Raw genomic sequence first — 15,048 nt, 5'->3', positions numbered from 1 at the left:
AACTTTGATTTCAGTTTTGATTTAAAATATTACTTCTATTTCTATATGTCCAATCTAAAAACTTCTTTGACTTTTTTTCCCTAAGGGATTTTTGACTGCATAAGAGACATTTATTTCCAAATTGTACATTTCCCAGTAGCTGAAAATTTGCTTCTTCAAAAATTCTTGCCTAGAATGTAGCATTGTACAAAACAGAGGGTGGAGAGTTTGAGCTTCATATCTCATTTCAAAGTTTTTTTTGTTTGTTTGTTTGTTTTTTGAGATCAGCCAAAACAAGTGAATATATGGATTGTATCACATTCTGAGATCTTTACACTGCTTATTGAAATCATTTTCACAAAGTAAAACACTGGGAGAGAATTGAAGTGTCTTTATTCCCATTTTACACCTTTTAGACTGGATCAGAGAGTTAAAGCAGTTGTCTCAAGAGGTTTGTACTGTAACAGAAATAGAGCTGGCCTTAAAACATTTACAGAGTTTCTGAATAATTGATATAATTTATGGTTTTATTAGTGGGAACCATTAAATACCACCACCACCACCATGAAAAAAAAAAAAAAGCTGTTCAACACACAGTAAAAAACAAAGCAGCTATTTAAAGAAAGAAAAGGGCAACAAAAAAAAAAATCTGAATGTGCTTTCTGAACATGATAATGCAGAATGACAAAGAGTTTCCAAACAAATACTTCTAAAAGTACTGCAAAGTAAATGGAGCCAGTGTACTATCAGAGTTACGGGCTTTTCAGAGAATGCTTGACAAGGTCTAGCTTTAAAAAAACAACCAGTACTACTTTTACATTTTATGCTTGGCAGCTTGATAATGTAAACTCTGAATTGGTAGTGTTACTGTACGCCTTGTATTCTGTCCTGTAAGAGAAACTATGAGAAAGTTGGTAGACATTAAGGTAACAGTACATAGTACATAGGTTAGTGTGGGGTAACAAGACACCAGCTAACAACGACTCACTCACAAGCTTTATCTTACCATCACAGGCCTGTATCAAGCAGATATCTATACCTGAAATAGCCATCCAAAACTCCAGACTTGCTCAAAAATGAGAGACTGACATTTTTAGGGTACAGTTCTTTTGACTATGGTGTTGATGTCTATGCTTCACTTAGATGCATTTTGCTCCTCTCCCCCCCCCCCTTTATAATTTCTTACCATTAGCTTAACAACAAACAAAAAAACCCATGTACATAAATTTTTAAACTTTTTTTTTTAGTTAGGGGCAAGGAACCTTCTCCAAGAACATGTACACATTAGTGACTATGTTTCAAAGAGCTTGGATGCAGTAGTTAAGGAAGCTGGAGATAAAGGAGATAAAGTATTGTTTGATGAGGTCGCTACTGAAGCAAGTGCTGTTAGCCTTTTGGTTGGGCAGACACATCAGTTTTCATGCTAGACTGCAATCTGGGAAAAGAAAAAAAAAAACCTGCTAACAGTGTGCTAACTCTTTTTGGGCTTGTTGGAAGAATCTGCCAAAGCAAGGAGTGTGCTTATGTTATCACAAAGTACTCAGTTTTGCAGACCCCAGCTCCTAAGAGTGCCTCATTCAGAAGTATTTTTAACTGAAAATTAGATGTGAAAAGTTTCCTGTATAGTGCAAAGGAGAAATAAGCATCTAGGAATGAGATACATCATAGAGCCTGCTGAGTGGAGAGTTTCCTGTGGAGATAAGTGGGAAATGCTGAGGAGCTTCTAGAAAAGGGCATTTCATTGACATGTGAGATACCACAGTGAGAAGCTGAAGCATCTGGTAGGCAAGTGGTTATAGCATTCACCTGGAATGTGTAGATCAAATTCACAACCTTTCTGTGTTCATGTCCCTGAGGAAATTGTTCATCCACCTTGAAAGACTCTGTGATATGGCCCTCTCAATCACTGCATGTGTTTAGGACACAGACGGGATGAATTCATTCCACAGGTTATCATTTACATCTGGAAAGAGGAGACTGGTCCCGGTCCCCAAGCCAATGTATTTTTATGTGTTTTCATACAAAGTGGCACAGCTTCAGCAGGGATGGTTGGGAGGGGCTCACTTCAGAGCAGTCTGTGAACTGGTAGCTATGGCCCTTTTCCAATTGAAGGAAGATACAGACAAAAAGTCAGTTAAAGCAGAGGGAGACCCTGAAGTCCATAGATTTTTTACTTTGTGTATGCTTTGCAGTACATATCAAGTGCTGACCTAAAAGCTGGGCACCCACCTTAAACCTTCCCTGGAAACGTGTACCAGATGGGGACCTCCTAGTCTTGGTGTAAAAGACTCATGTAATTTTCCATGCATAGGGATGGATAGAAAAAAGTCTTCTGGCTTCAGAAAATTGCATAGGTTTTTAGATTTTTAGCAATGGCATTTTGTACATACCAGGGACAGATATGCAGAAAAAATGATATAAAGTGATTTGAAATGAGGGGGTCAGATTTCAATTATTGTAGCACTTTTCCATATATTTATTTTGAGTGTGTTTTGGAAGCAATTGCTTTCTGTTTGTGCATTTAAATCTGTGCCATGGTGTGGCAATGACTAAACAATAAAACAAGCTGAGTACCGGCCAAGTATATTGTGATCCTCTGATCCCAGCACAGCAGCCTGGATCTAAAATAATCCAGCTGGCTCAGCAAGTGTGTGGATGCCATTTATGGCAGCATTGTGTCAGTGGCAGGAAGGTGAACTCAGAGTTTTCTTTATTATTTGCCCTCACTGCTTTAAGCCCACCAGGACAGGATTTGCACAGTCAGAAATGTCGATTCTTGTGACTTCAGCTCCCTGTATTGTGCTGTCTCTGGCAGCACAGTCCAGCTGTTTATGCATGTCTAATATGTCTCCTAAGGGCATTTGTAAAGCAAAACAAGCTGCCCCTTTGAGGAAGGTAGCAAACAACCTAAACCCAACTGCATTTTACAGAAGTTACAGTGACTTGATTCCTACTGCGCTTCAGCCTGTGGCACAGAGTGTCTGGGACGTTGCGGAGTTTTCACTGGGTTTCACAGCTGCTCAGTGAAGATGTCACTTGCAAGATTTTTCAGTCTGTGAGAGAGAAATGCATACCTGTGGTACATCTAACCAAAAGGCACAGATTCACACTATCACTTTTGCTGAATGGTCCTCTTCCATCCCAGCCTGGTCATGCTGTACTGTGAACACTGAAGTGGGCACTGCAGTGTGGGGCTGAACTATAGCCTCAGTTGCAGAAATTTGTGTTCTCCTGATGCAGGTTGGATAACAATACTTGGCTCTTCCAAAAAGATCTTCTCAGTGTTCAGGATCTTCAAAATGGAGCTCTGTATCTTTTCTGCCATGCTTTAAATGCTAGTTCCTCCTCTTGTATTGCTTGCTGGAACACATAGTGCAGTATATTCTCTTATGTTATCAAAAAACGTTCCACTGGCTTTGAAAAATAATGTCATTTAAGCACATGGTGAACAGGAGCAAAATTAACAGAGATAGGCATGCTTCCCTTTGTCTTGAAATGGTAGCCATGAGTGTAACAGCCAGGACAATTTAAACAGCATGTGCAAAGTGTCTCAGGGTAAGAGGGAAGTCTCCTGAGGTGGAGATTAGGTCTCCTAAACATTAGATTAGAATAGATGCACAGAATAGATGCACAATACATTCTTTTCTGCTCTCTCTTTTTTTTTTTTTTTTTTTTTTTTTTTGGTCTACTGCATGTCTTGACTGCATTGAATTGCTTAACCTGCAGGGTACTACTCTGACATTAAATGCCTGTTGATTATAATTTTTCAGAGTTTGGGTACAATCCATTTTTCTTAGCTTAATTCAGTTGAGTGTTGGATGCTTTTGGGTTTCTGAGACATCTCCAGAGGACCAGTTATCATGATACTGGAGATCTGTGCTGTCCTCGATTAGCAAATGGAGGCTAAATACCTAAGATGATAGTGTGCAATGCTTTTAGTTAGACAACTGCATAAAGTCCCGTGCATCTACGCTAAGATCATGTAGTTCTAAGCTCCTATACACAGACACGAAGACAAAAAAACCACTGCTAGGGTGTTATTCATCTCATCCTAAAGCAGACATCTAAAACAGCTCAGACGTATTGCATCCTAGAAACGCGTATTCTTCGTTCCTTGATTTGTTTATATCAAAGGAGTTTAGGCAACTAGCTCACATATATATTGCAGACATTAAAAGTCAGATGATTATAATTCCACCCTGGTGTAATATCTGATAAATAGTAGAGACATTCTGCTGTTGCTTAATCATAAGATCTTTGCTTAAAAACTCTAAGACTACAAAGAAAGGCAGAGACCAAATACAGCTATGGAGGACAATGTACCTTTGATAAGGATAGTGTGTAGCTCATTAATTGGCTACTATTTGGCCTGCTGTGTGGGTGATATGTATGATAAAAATCTTGTGACATTACTGTGCTTAGTACATCTGATTATATTGTGGACCTGTCAACTCAAATCAGAATAGGCTTTTCCTAGAAAAAAGGCATCTGGTATTTGCATATTTCTAATGGATAATGTCTGTGAAGATATTTTTACTTATAAACTTGTTGGATAAAGGTCAAGGCACTGTGATCTAATATTTAATATCACATGTATCAGTGAAGTCATACAAACCATTACGATACAGTACCCTGAGTTTACTTTTGGGTTATAGGCATCAAACATAGGCATTTAATCAATATGCTAATTGGTTGATAATAGAGAAAAAAAGGTAAAAAAATATAACCTTTCTAGGATTTTTTTTCAAAAGGTGTTGTATTCATATTCATTCTGATAAACTGGGATTGTGAGTTTTAAACACAATTGTGTTTTGTTATACTTATCCTGATTCTTTTGCTCAAGGCTGTAGCTCATAATTTGTGTGTTCTTTGTGAAGACACTCGTCCATGAATAGATGGATTATTTTGTTATAAACCAACAAGGCAACAAACTCAACCCAACCAAACCAAATAATAATAATAAAAAACACCTAATCGAGCAACTGGAATTCACACTGTGCAGAAATGTGTTTAATTTTTCATGTCAATACCTTCAGCTTATGAAGAAGTTTGAAACATAATATGCTATGTTCTTTTTCTTTCTAGGTCTCCTACGTAAAAGCTATTGACATCTGGATGGCCGTGTGCCTTCTCTTTGTCTTTGCTGCATTGCTAGAATATGCAGCAGTCAACTTTGTTTCACGGCAGCACAAGGAGTTTCTGAGGCTTCGAAGAAGGCAAAGGAGACAAAACAAGGTACAACTTGCCCTTTACTCAGGACAATTGACTTTGCCCTGACAGTATTCTTGACATACAGGTTGATTTCTCACTTCAGTTGTTGCCCTTGCAGGAGAGTCTTATTCTAAAATTTCTTCTTGAGTGCTTTACGTGTTGAGAAAGAGATGAAAATTGGCCGGTGTGGTTATTTGCAGTTCATGAAGATATCAATAAATGTCAATAGACTGGTCACTGGTTCCAAGAATTTTATTCTCTTCTTGAAATTGCTGAAGCAGCTGCACCTTTATACATAAATTTATTAGCTATTCCAGTCTGGACTGGCATTATATTTTCTTCTAATTCCCAAATATTATGCTGATATGTGGCACTAACTAGCAGATAAGGAACAGTCGGAAGCAGTGACACAGATAGTGTACCAATATTATTTCTTTGATATCATCCAGATGTGCTGACATCAGCATGTGCTTGAGACCTATCTTTCCTGTTGATTTTTATGCTAAAATGGGAAATTATTTAGCATAGCCCACTGCAGGTGTGGGCACCAATGCTCAAAAACAGTAAAGTTGACCACCCAGAAAAAGGGAAGGGCTAGGATAATTTCCTTTCTATATTCTATCATTTCAAGTTTGTTACTGATATATATTTATTTTTTTTAAACAAAGAAATGCTTTTTGAGTATTATGATTATACCATTTAATACCAGCAACTGAAATGCAGAAGGGAGGCTTGTTCTTAACTTAGATGTCAGTCTAAAAATATTTTTAGGAAGTCTGTCAACTTTTCCTTTTTTTTTTTTTTTTTTTTTTTTTTCCCTTTGGTAAATGAAAAGGCAAGAATATAGATTAAACTGAATTTTAGTCCAGTTGTAATCATTCCCATCACTATAGCATCTTATCCTTCCTGTATCTGTGCCACTGTTATCTTAGTATCAGTAGAAATTCTTAGGTTTGCTGCTTCACATGAACATTTGCTAGGCAAAGTAAATATTCACTTAAGCTGTGCAAGTGTTTCAAGCTACAGATAATGGTTCCCTTATAAGAGGGATGACAACAATGGCATAGGGCATTTGTGTTTTGACAGGTCTGTCTAATAATTGTTCATTAGCTAATGTAATATTTGATGGACGCTCTGGGAAGCAATCCAGTGCTGTCCTCTGGTTTAATGCTATTGTCAGATGGTTTGAGATTCCTGTTAATATTAGATTACAGGAGAGAACAGAAATGCTTGCTCATTTGCAGGCACGCAAGCCAGAGGTACCACCACTGGAAAACTCTGTTTCCAAAAACTGCATAGCAGCAGCAGAAGCTGCTGAATTGGGTCTGTAATTTCAGTTTGGGATATGATGTCTTCATTAGTGGTAAACTAGTTGGCAAGCAGCCACTACTGGTAACACTATGACAGTGACATCACTTGAAAATTATGAAGTTTTGGTCCAGGGCAGTCATCATTCATCTGCTATGGGAAGGATTATTTTAGTGATTATTAAGAGAAAGATACTTAAGACCTAATCACCAGAAGATACCGCCTAATTCTATGCAAAATGGGCAATGCCATAATTAAATACTGTGAAATATTCTGTTGGAGTAAGAGACACATCCATTTGCACAGGCTTGCTATCACTTTTCCTATGAATGTTTGCACAAATTTCAAAATAGAGAATAGTGATGCTGAGGCCATCTCTTTATGAGGCATCTTCTGTATCTCTTTACCTGAGCTTGTCTCTCACAATGTTCTCAGTTTATTTTGCTTTGAAAGTGGTTCATGTTGTTTTGCATGATGGTCTTCTCTAACAGAACCATTCTTCTCTTTGCGTGTTGTGTACGTATGTCGTTGTGTTGCCACTGTGCTGTTCTCATTCTTGCTGACAATCTGGGGACAGGCACAGACTATGACTGTTGGGAATGAAAGCGTCGAGTCCGTGAGGCGCGTGAATGGCTTGCGGAGCAAAGAGTCATCAGCATATGGGACAGTGAATCAGATCGGCAATTCAAGTTTGAGGGTAAAACCGTAGTGAGAAAGAGAAAGCAAGAGAGAGGTTTTGTATGCACAGTGATGTCATAAATCAACGGAATGGATGATTTTCATGGCATCACTAGTAACCTCTGGTGTTCTCTTTGCTAAATGTCCCCACAAGATATTCAGTACTGTCCCCAGCATGAACAGCAGTTTCATGTTGCACGTTCTTGTGGCCCTTCCTTATGATTGCTTTTCTTCCATGGTTGGGTTGTGCAATTCCCTTTCCAAACCTAAGCAAAGTGCATGTATATTCTGAAGGCTTACCCTGTTTAACCTGATGGGAAGAGGAGCTGTGGGGTGGGGATGGCCGGGGGAGGGAGGGAGACCATGAAGCAGGAGCATAAGGAATACCTTGAGACAGAAAACCCCACACTGTGTCATCTTTCAGATGAGTGCAGTCCAACCAAACTAGGTATGTATAATGAAATACATTTTTACTGGTGTGCTATTTATTCCTGGCCTGTATGCCCGCACTGTTCCTTCTCATCTTGTCCTAAACCTTGTTTAGTGGAGTATGAATAGCTGTGAACCAAAAACTGTATTTCATTGGTTTCTTTTTACTTGCTTGGAGAAGAGCCATGGGGCTGAAATCTTTTACACAGTGTGATGTGTAGCAGATCTGAAGCAATACAATACCAGCTGATAGATCCAGATTACGGGTGAGTTGTGGAAGTAATAAAATCAGTGATGGAGAGAGAAACGAGTTTAGTGTGCAGCTCACTGCTTGCTACTGGTTCATTCGTTTAAATAAAATGGGTCTGGAATTTAAATCTTTCAGGACCTGGTTTTCCGAAACAACAACAATAACAAAAAATCATTGCCTGAAGAGCTTTTAAGCTGTAATGGGCCTTACTTTGATCAAGGTCCGTAAAGTCATTTGATTATAAGATTCATATGATTTCAGTGGATTTTGTACACTGTAAAGGGAATTGCTGGCCTTCCAAATCAAAATGAAAAACATTGCTCCTGTTACACAGCAAAATTAGGATAGAGGGCTTGCAAAGTAATAAATTGTTCTCTTAAAGAGCTACAGTATCAAACAATAGGAGAAAGCCTTCATTTCTGCATTATTTCTACTGTAGAAATAGTCATACTTACACACATACAGGAATGAATACAAAAATATTTTTTTAGTGTCTCCTAGAAGATATAATCAGTATTACTGTGCTGCCAGTTGAAAGCTGGTGTCATACATCTACAAAAACAGTCCAAGTAAGTAGTCAGTGCTGTATATTTTATCAGTCACTTAGTACAAGTAGCCCAGCTAAGGTTCGCATAAGACACAGATACCCTCTGCCTAAGGGAAGCTTGAAGAAATCTCTCTCTCTCTTTTTTTTTTTTTTTTATATATATATATACATGCATATATATTTTTTTAATATTGGTGTTATATTTACATCCAGGACTGTACAAATAGGGACTATATATATCTATTTTATTTTATTATCTTATTTATTTATTTATTTATTTTTGCTGTAAATCCCTAAGAGCTGGAGCTGTATTGGAGTTGGTTTCCCCTAGAGAACTCCCAACACAGAGGTGTTTTGCTCTAGCAGGGTGAACACAGGAAATACATCAAGATGGAGGTTTCAGGAGCAGTGCTGCCATAGGTGCAGCTCTGTACTTTTCTGCTCAAGAAAAGGACACTTATGTGCATAGGGGAACATAGCCTGTGGTGCCACAAGAAGCCTCACAAGCAGGGAGTTTGGCTTGCTTAGTTATTGCTCGCTGAACTAAGAGCTTATGGTGAATGCAAACATTAAATTCACAGGCAAGTGACTGTGACATAGTCAAGAAGAAAGAGTGGAAAAGAGGGGTGATTGAATATTTATACTGCATCATTCAGTGCTAATTTGAAAAAATAAGGACCAAGCCATGCCTGAGCAAGATTCCTAGGTTAAGCAGCTAGATCTGCAAAACAAGACTGTTCACAGTTTTGTAAACCTACACCTCTATCACTGCTTTTGTTATCGCTACTTCTGTGTCTTGTTCCTCTTAGTGCTGCAACCCTCAGAGCACTGCACAAAAGCACAACAAACCTGAGCCTGTCAAATCTCTGAAACTAGAAGTCAGGCTGGTTAATGTTTCTCTAGGAAAGCTTAGGCTGCATTGTTGGTGTACAAGAAATTGTATTTACAGCTGAACCACTCTTCTGTCACTGCATTAGAAAAGATTGCACTATCAGGACCAGTTGCCACCTTTCATACAGAATAAAACCCTATGTCCTCAGCTACTCAGACCTGCAACTTGTCTGTGCCCCCCCGTGCAGTTTCTGTTGGAGGAAATATTCAATGTTTATCCTAAAGATTTGTGTAGTCTTCCTGCTCACAGTGAAAAACATCCAAGAGTAATTATATTTCACTGATGAGAGAAATGGCTTTTATTTAATGTATATGACCACTTTTTGTATATATAGTGTAGAGGCTACAGAAGCCATGAGTCTGATGGCACTGAAGATCTAGTACAGTTTCATTACATTAGAATCTAAATTTTATTAGTGCCAGATCAACTGAAAGAAAACAACTTATTTTTAAAATATGATTTGTAATAATCGAGCAAGATTTTCTTATTTTCCAAAATGATGTGTTTCCAGAAAAGCAGAACTCTGTTTACATGTACTCAATCATCCCTTTTTGAAAACTGCAATTATTATGTTATATGTTCAGTAGTAAAAATGAGTCACAGCACACTGGTATTCATACCAGCATCTCAGAGATGACTTCCTAAATTATTCTGTGGCCAAGAGTAGGGGTTAAGTCTGGGACTGTTAGTGTTAAAATCAATACTTTGTAGCTTGAGCAAAAAACTGTGCAGCTGGAAGCTGTGACAGACTTTAATCCCATGTGCAGGGAACACAGAGCAATACAAATAACAGTGCTGCAGCCAGCAGGGCTCAGATGCATGCAGATTAGCAGAGGGAGGCACAAATGGTGTTTTCGAATGACAGAGCTGGGACTGAGACTCAGTGGTTACAGCAGCAAAGGATAACTCCGCTAAGCAGAGGTGGCAGCAGCTGGCCAAGTGGTCCAGAGAACGACTGATCTCTGGATGGAGCTGCCGGTGGGCAGGCAGGTACCCTGAACAAAACCATTGCAACTGTCAAGGTGATCAAATGTTTCCATCTTCAAAAAGGAGAAGCACGCACTGAGCAGTAAAGACCATCTCTGCCATTTTAATCCTATCAAAATCCCTCCACCAGACCCCCAGTAAATTTTCTGAGCTTTCCTAGACTTGCCAGTCAAAAAAATCACTGCCTTTATCCTGAATTTGCCTTTAAAGCACTTGTTACTACTGTCCCCAATGGAAATTTTTGTCCACTAGCATCTGTGCATACAGCACTCGGTGGGATAACGTGCAGGGTTTGCGTTATGTAAGATGCCGCATCATGTGAATAATGGAAGTGCTCAAGGAAAGCCCTCTTTGCTGTGCTATTTTTGGTACTCACAGAGCAAGCTCTAGCACATGAGCTTCATTGTGAAAAATAGGAATCAGAGTCTGAATGGCTTTTTCTCTCTCTGACATCTTGCTTACTTAGCGGATTAAAGAGTGGGTAGCTCCTGCTGTAGATAAACACGCTCAAGATATTGTGGTTATTTTCCTTCTCCAGGGCAATTGCATTAGCACTTTAATGTAATTGTGCAGAAAAAATCTAGCAGAAGATAAATACACTAAAATGATCATTATCTTGAAGTAGCAGTCCCATATACAACCACACAGAACCAGTTAAGCAATAGGTACAATACATTCCAACACGTTGCTCTTTCCCCTTGCAACTTCATCTGAATGTCCTTGTTTATCTTTGTGAGCATGAATAGACTGGCATTGGCCCTAGTTAACATCAAAGTATCTTTATTTATTAAATAGGCTTACTGTAGTGAGTTTAAACATTTAAACAAAAGTATTGTTTCAAACTAGAAAAATATTTTTACAGAAATTCTTAGTCTAGCTCTAGACAGAAGCCTGAAGAGTGACAAGAGTCCTAAAAGACAGAGTAACCTGTAGGAAACAAAGATGTTCAGCCAAGGGAGGGTGGTATACAAGCAATGGGTCAAAAAAATTTAGTAAGACAAATGTGTTCAGAAGATTTTCCAGTAAAAAGCAAGCATAGACAAAGAGACAGTGGAAGAGGGATTATTATTATTGTTATTTTTAATAAGGGGCTGTTTACAAGTGTTGTGAAAAATGATATTAAAGTTTTTGTTGCAATATTGTAAGAAAGAAGCTAGGAAAACAAAATAAGTGAATATCTGTGATTAATGTGTGTTATAGCTTCAAACACTATGCAATGATGGATTTTTTTTATATACTTCATTTGAAACTCAGAAACAGAAGAGAAAAAGGACAGTTATATTTCCAAAGAGAGAACTCTGAAACCCAAATAATAATAAAAAAGGACACATTAACCATTCTGTAACTAAAGGCAGACTAATTTATGGAATACATAACACGAGTTTCTGAGAAACACCTCCAGGTATCAAGTCACAAATATCTAAGCATTTACAAAAGATGGTAGAGTTCATATATACAAGCTGAGCTATTGTGACCAAGTATCAGAGTAGAGACAGAGCCAAGTGGACAAAATCAGGAGAACAAAATCCATAGTTCTATGAAAAATATAAGGGAAAAGGAGGAGTGGAAAAAAAAAATGCCTAACATAGAGGTATAAAATCCAGAGAAGTAGAGAACTGATAGGAAGCTGATAAGACTGCAAAATGGCAAATTATTAATATTCACTGAAATGAGCAGAAAGGTGCAACATGGAGCACCCTGTGGGAGAAGGGGCTGAAGGGACCAGGCTCTGCTCCAAAACACCAGCCAGGACACAATGCAGAATAATGAATCACATTGGCCAGCTTGCAAGTACCCTAGCACATTAATCCTTAGCACTAAGTAAGATATGAACAGGATGTAAGTGTCACAGAAAATAGAAGTGTAAAGGGGCTGTGGAACAATAAAACAATTTCAGATCTAGAGCTATGAAATAGCAGTATGCTGTGCCACCTGGGAAAGGTAGGACTGGAAAAGCCTGAAGGTGTACCTGATAGAGTTTTTTTGTTTGCTCGGTAGTGTTACTCTTGCTTTAGAAGCTCTGAGTCCTCTCTTGTACCTACCCAGCATGCAGTGGCTGAAAAGATCAGCTCTGAACCGACAAGCCTTGAGGACTGAAGTTTGCACTTCACTTGAGTGAGTTTGTCTTGGTAGTTACTCATGAACAGCAGGAAATACACCAGAAATGAACTCTGCAGTTTTCCAGCTCATGAAAGGTACTCTCCAGCTGGGTGCAAATGTCTCATTTTTTATTATACCTAGGGGAGAGTGCAAACTGAAAATAGGGCAGAGAAAGCTAAAAAGAGCCAGGAAACAGTGTTCTTATTTTTAATGCTTTAAAGCACACCAAAAAAAATATCTTTTCAAGAACCACCTGACACAGGCATAAACTTGTGTTTTCCAGATTATTTTAGAAAAGGTGGTTCTTTCATTGGCTGCATTCTGACCTATCTTATTTAATAAAAAATCCAGTGGAAAAAAAATGTTGAATACACACTTCATGATCAAAAATGAAGAAGGAAGGCTTCAGGAGGAGTACACTTAACCTAAATTGTCCCTGCCCAAGTGTCCAAAAAAAGAATGAAAATACATTGCAGTCTCAAGACTTTGGCTTAGGCTGTACAAGGTGTCAAGGAAAAAAAACTTTGTCCCATGTTAGCTCCTTTGTTTATCCCATTGTAGATACCTTATCTTTACTCTTTTCCTGCCCAGAATCAGGATCCAACAAGGCCCTGATCTCAGGGTTTCTCACTGCAGGTGAGAAATGGAAGGTGAAGACACCTGGGAGGAGGACAGTTTCTGATCCTTTGTCAATCACAACACTTCTTATCAGTTCTGAGTTCTGTCCTAAGCTTCATAGCCAACAGACGAGTATTTCAGCATGAATAAGCACAAACTAGTGTTTCTGCAAGAGAATGAAAGTGTGACGCTGTTATAGCCAAGCATAATACAGGCTAAGAATATCAGCATTGCTATATCAGTGTATTTCTACCCAGATTTGCAACTGTGCTTGCTTTACCCATCTCCAGAGGATAGCACACCAGTTGTATCAAATTACATGGTAAATTGGTGAGATGGGCAAGTGTTCAGTAAGATCCATGAAATGCACATTTACATCTGACCCAATTAATCCCGTTCTCCACAGGGGATGGAAGCTGTTATTTGAATGTAATTAATTGTGAAGCATTCTGTAATGATGTTGTCCAAATGACATTGTGCAAAACCAAATTGTATTAACTAGACTTTTGAAACCTCATGGTGTCTCAAGGTCTGAAAAACTTCATGGGTTCCAGTAAAATCCAGTTTTCATAGGACTTTTAAAGAAGCGGTGTTGAAGTAATTTCTTTCTTTCTCTCATTAATTTTTCCCCCCCAAAGGGAAAACAGCACTGTTTTGTATTTCTTTTTCACATTACTAATCATTGTTTATAGCAAACTGATTGGTCAGAGACTGATTCTTGACACCCTTAGTTTGATTTAATGATCAGAGATGTCTATTTCACCTGATCCACTTCTAGAGAAAGATGTTAGTGTAAATATGGGTTTATTTTTTAATATTTTATTTATTATTATTATTGGCAATAGCAAACTGGCAATTGGCCAGCTGGGAGTAGGTTGTAGGGAATGAGATTTTTTTTTGCTACAACAGGAGGAAGGGGCTAGGACGAGTTACACTGGGAGGAATAAACACCTTGAAGCTCCACACATTCTGAGTGCTTGCTACTGAGTCTTCCCAGAGTCCTCAGCCATTTCAAATTGGAAGCATCTGAAAACTTGCCAAGGCCAGCCACAGGTCACTTACCCACTTCCATTCTCTGTGACTGGGCTCTTCTCATGGCATCTCAGAGCTGGCACGGCCCTGGGTCTGCTCACCCAACACTTCTGTACTCCAACAGGATCAGTGCCAAGAAGGACTGGTGGTGTTCTTACTATTGGTAAGCTCAGTTTCCAGTGGTTGATTGGGTGTTACTGGCAGAATAAGTATGCCAGAGTGTTTTTAGCTCTTGGATGAACAGATTGGAAAGGTCAGAAAACACTGCTGTGGTTTCCTAAACATGTGGACTAAGAGAAACCGAGAATCATGCCTGTAAATTTCTGCATTAAGCTTGTAACTTCTGCTTGAGGTGTTGTATAGCTCTTTGAATCATTAAACTTCTAACCCGTGTGTATAATTTCTCACACAGACACTGTGTGTGCATTTGTACACACACACATATAATCCACTTGCATACATGTAAGTGTAGGTTATTCTAGTGAGGTGCCAAAGTTTTGATTTCTCCATATTATGACAAGACTCTGAAGTGACAGGAAATCTTTATTTTGATGCCTCAGCTCACTTTCTTCAATTGGTTCTACACAAAGCTGTCTGAGGTGATTTTTTCTGCCAGTCATGTGGAAGTGCTCTGCTTAGGACCGACTCATTCATTTTTCTGTTAAGCCTTCCCAAACCTGCTGGTGGTGGAGACTTGCCTTCATGTGCTCTGCAATTTTCATCTGCCAAAAGAATAGCTAATTAAGAGTGGGGATCATAAACCCTGTTCATTAAGGATTATCTGAGTTACACAAACACAAGCTCTTATATTCCATTATAGGAAAGCAAGTCGTACATTACCTCTTCAGGATGCAGCCCCACGTTGGTACCTGCATGGATCAGCCCTGATACTCTCCAGCACAAACTCTCCAAGAAGTGTATCTATCTGTTGTCTGTTAACCTATGTCAGCTTCCTTTTTCACTTCCATGGAGGTCTCACTCTTCTAATATGTTTTGTCTTGGTTGTCAAATTGATAG

At 38.8% G+C, this 15,048-nt stretch overlaps 1 protein-coding gene across 5 annotated transcripts in view; it reads left to right on the top strand.

The window, feature by feature from the left end:
- GLRA2 (glycine receptor alpha 2) overlaps positions 1 to 15,048 on the top strand; it is a 129,204-nt gene that overhangs the window by 95,516 nt on the left and 18,640 nt on the right. For 3 of the 5 annotated variants that reach the window (XM_072029206.1, XM_021269301.4, XM_021269300.4), the window contains 2 exons: positions 5,065 to 5,214; positions 7,076 to 7,195. In XM_072029206.1, coding sequence (XP_071885307.1) covers positions 5,065 to 5,214; positions 7,076 to 7,195 — 270 coding nt within the window. The remainder of the gene's footprint in view (positions 1 to 5,064; positions 5,215 to 7,075; positions 7,196 to 15,048) is intronic. The other 2 variants (XM_005015173.6, XM_005015174.6) reach the window with 1 other exon arrangement.

The sequence above is a fragment of the Anas platyrhynchos genome, chromosome 1 (assembly GCF_047663525.1).
Source record: "Anas platyrhynchos isolate ZD024472 breed Pekin duck chromosome 1, IASCAAS_PekinDuck_T2T, whole genome shotgun sequence".
Classification (NCBI taxonomy): domain Eukaryota; kingdom Metazoa; phylum Chordata; class Aves; order Anseriformes; family Anatidae; genus Anas; species Anas platyrhynchos.
The sequence above is the reverse complement of the archived record's forward strand: the minus strand, read 5'-3'. Positions and strand labels throughout refer to the sequence as shown.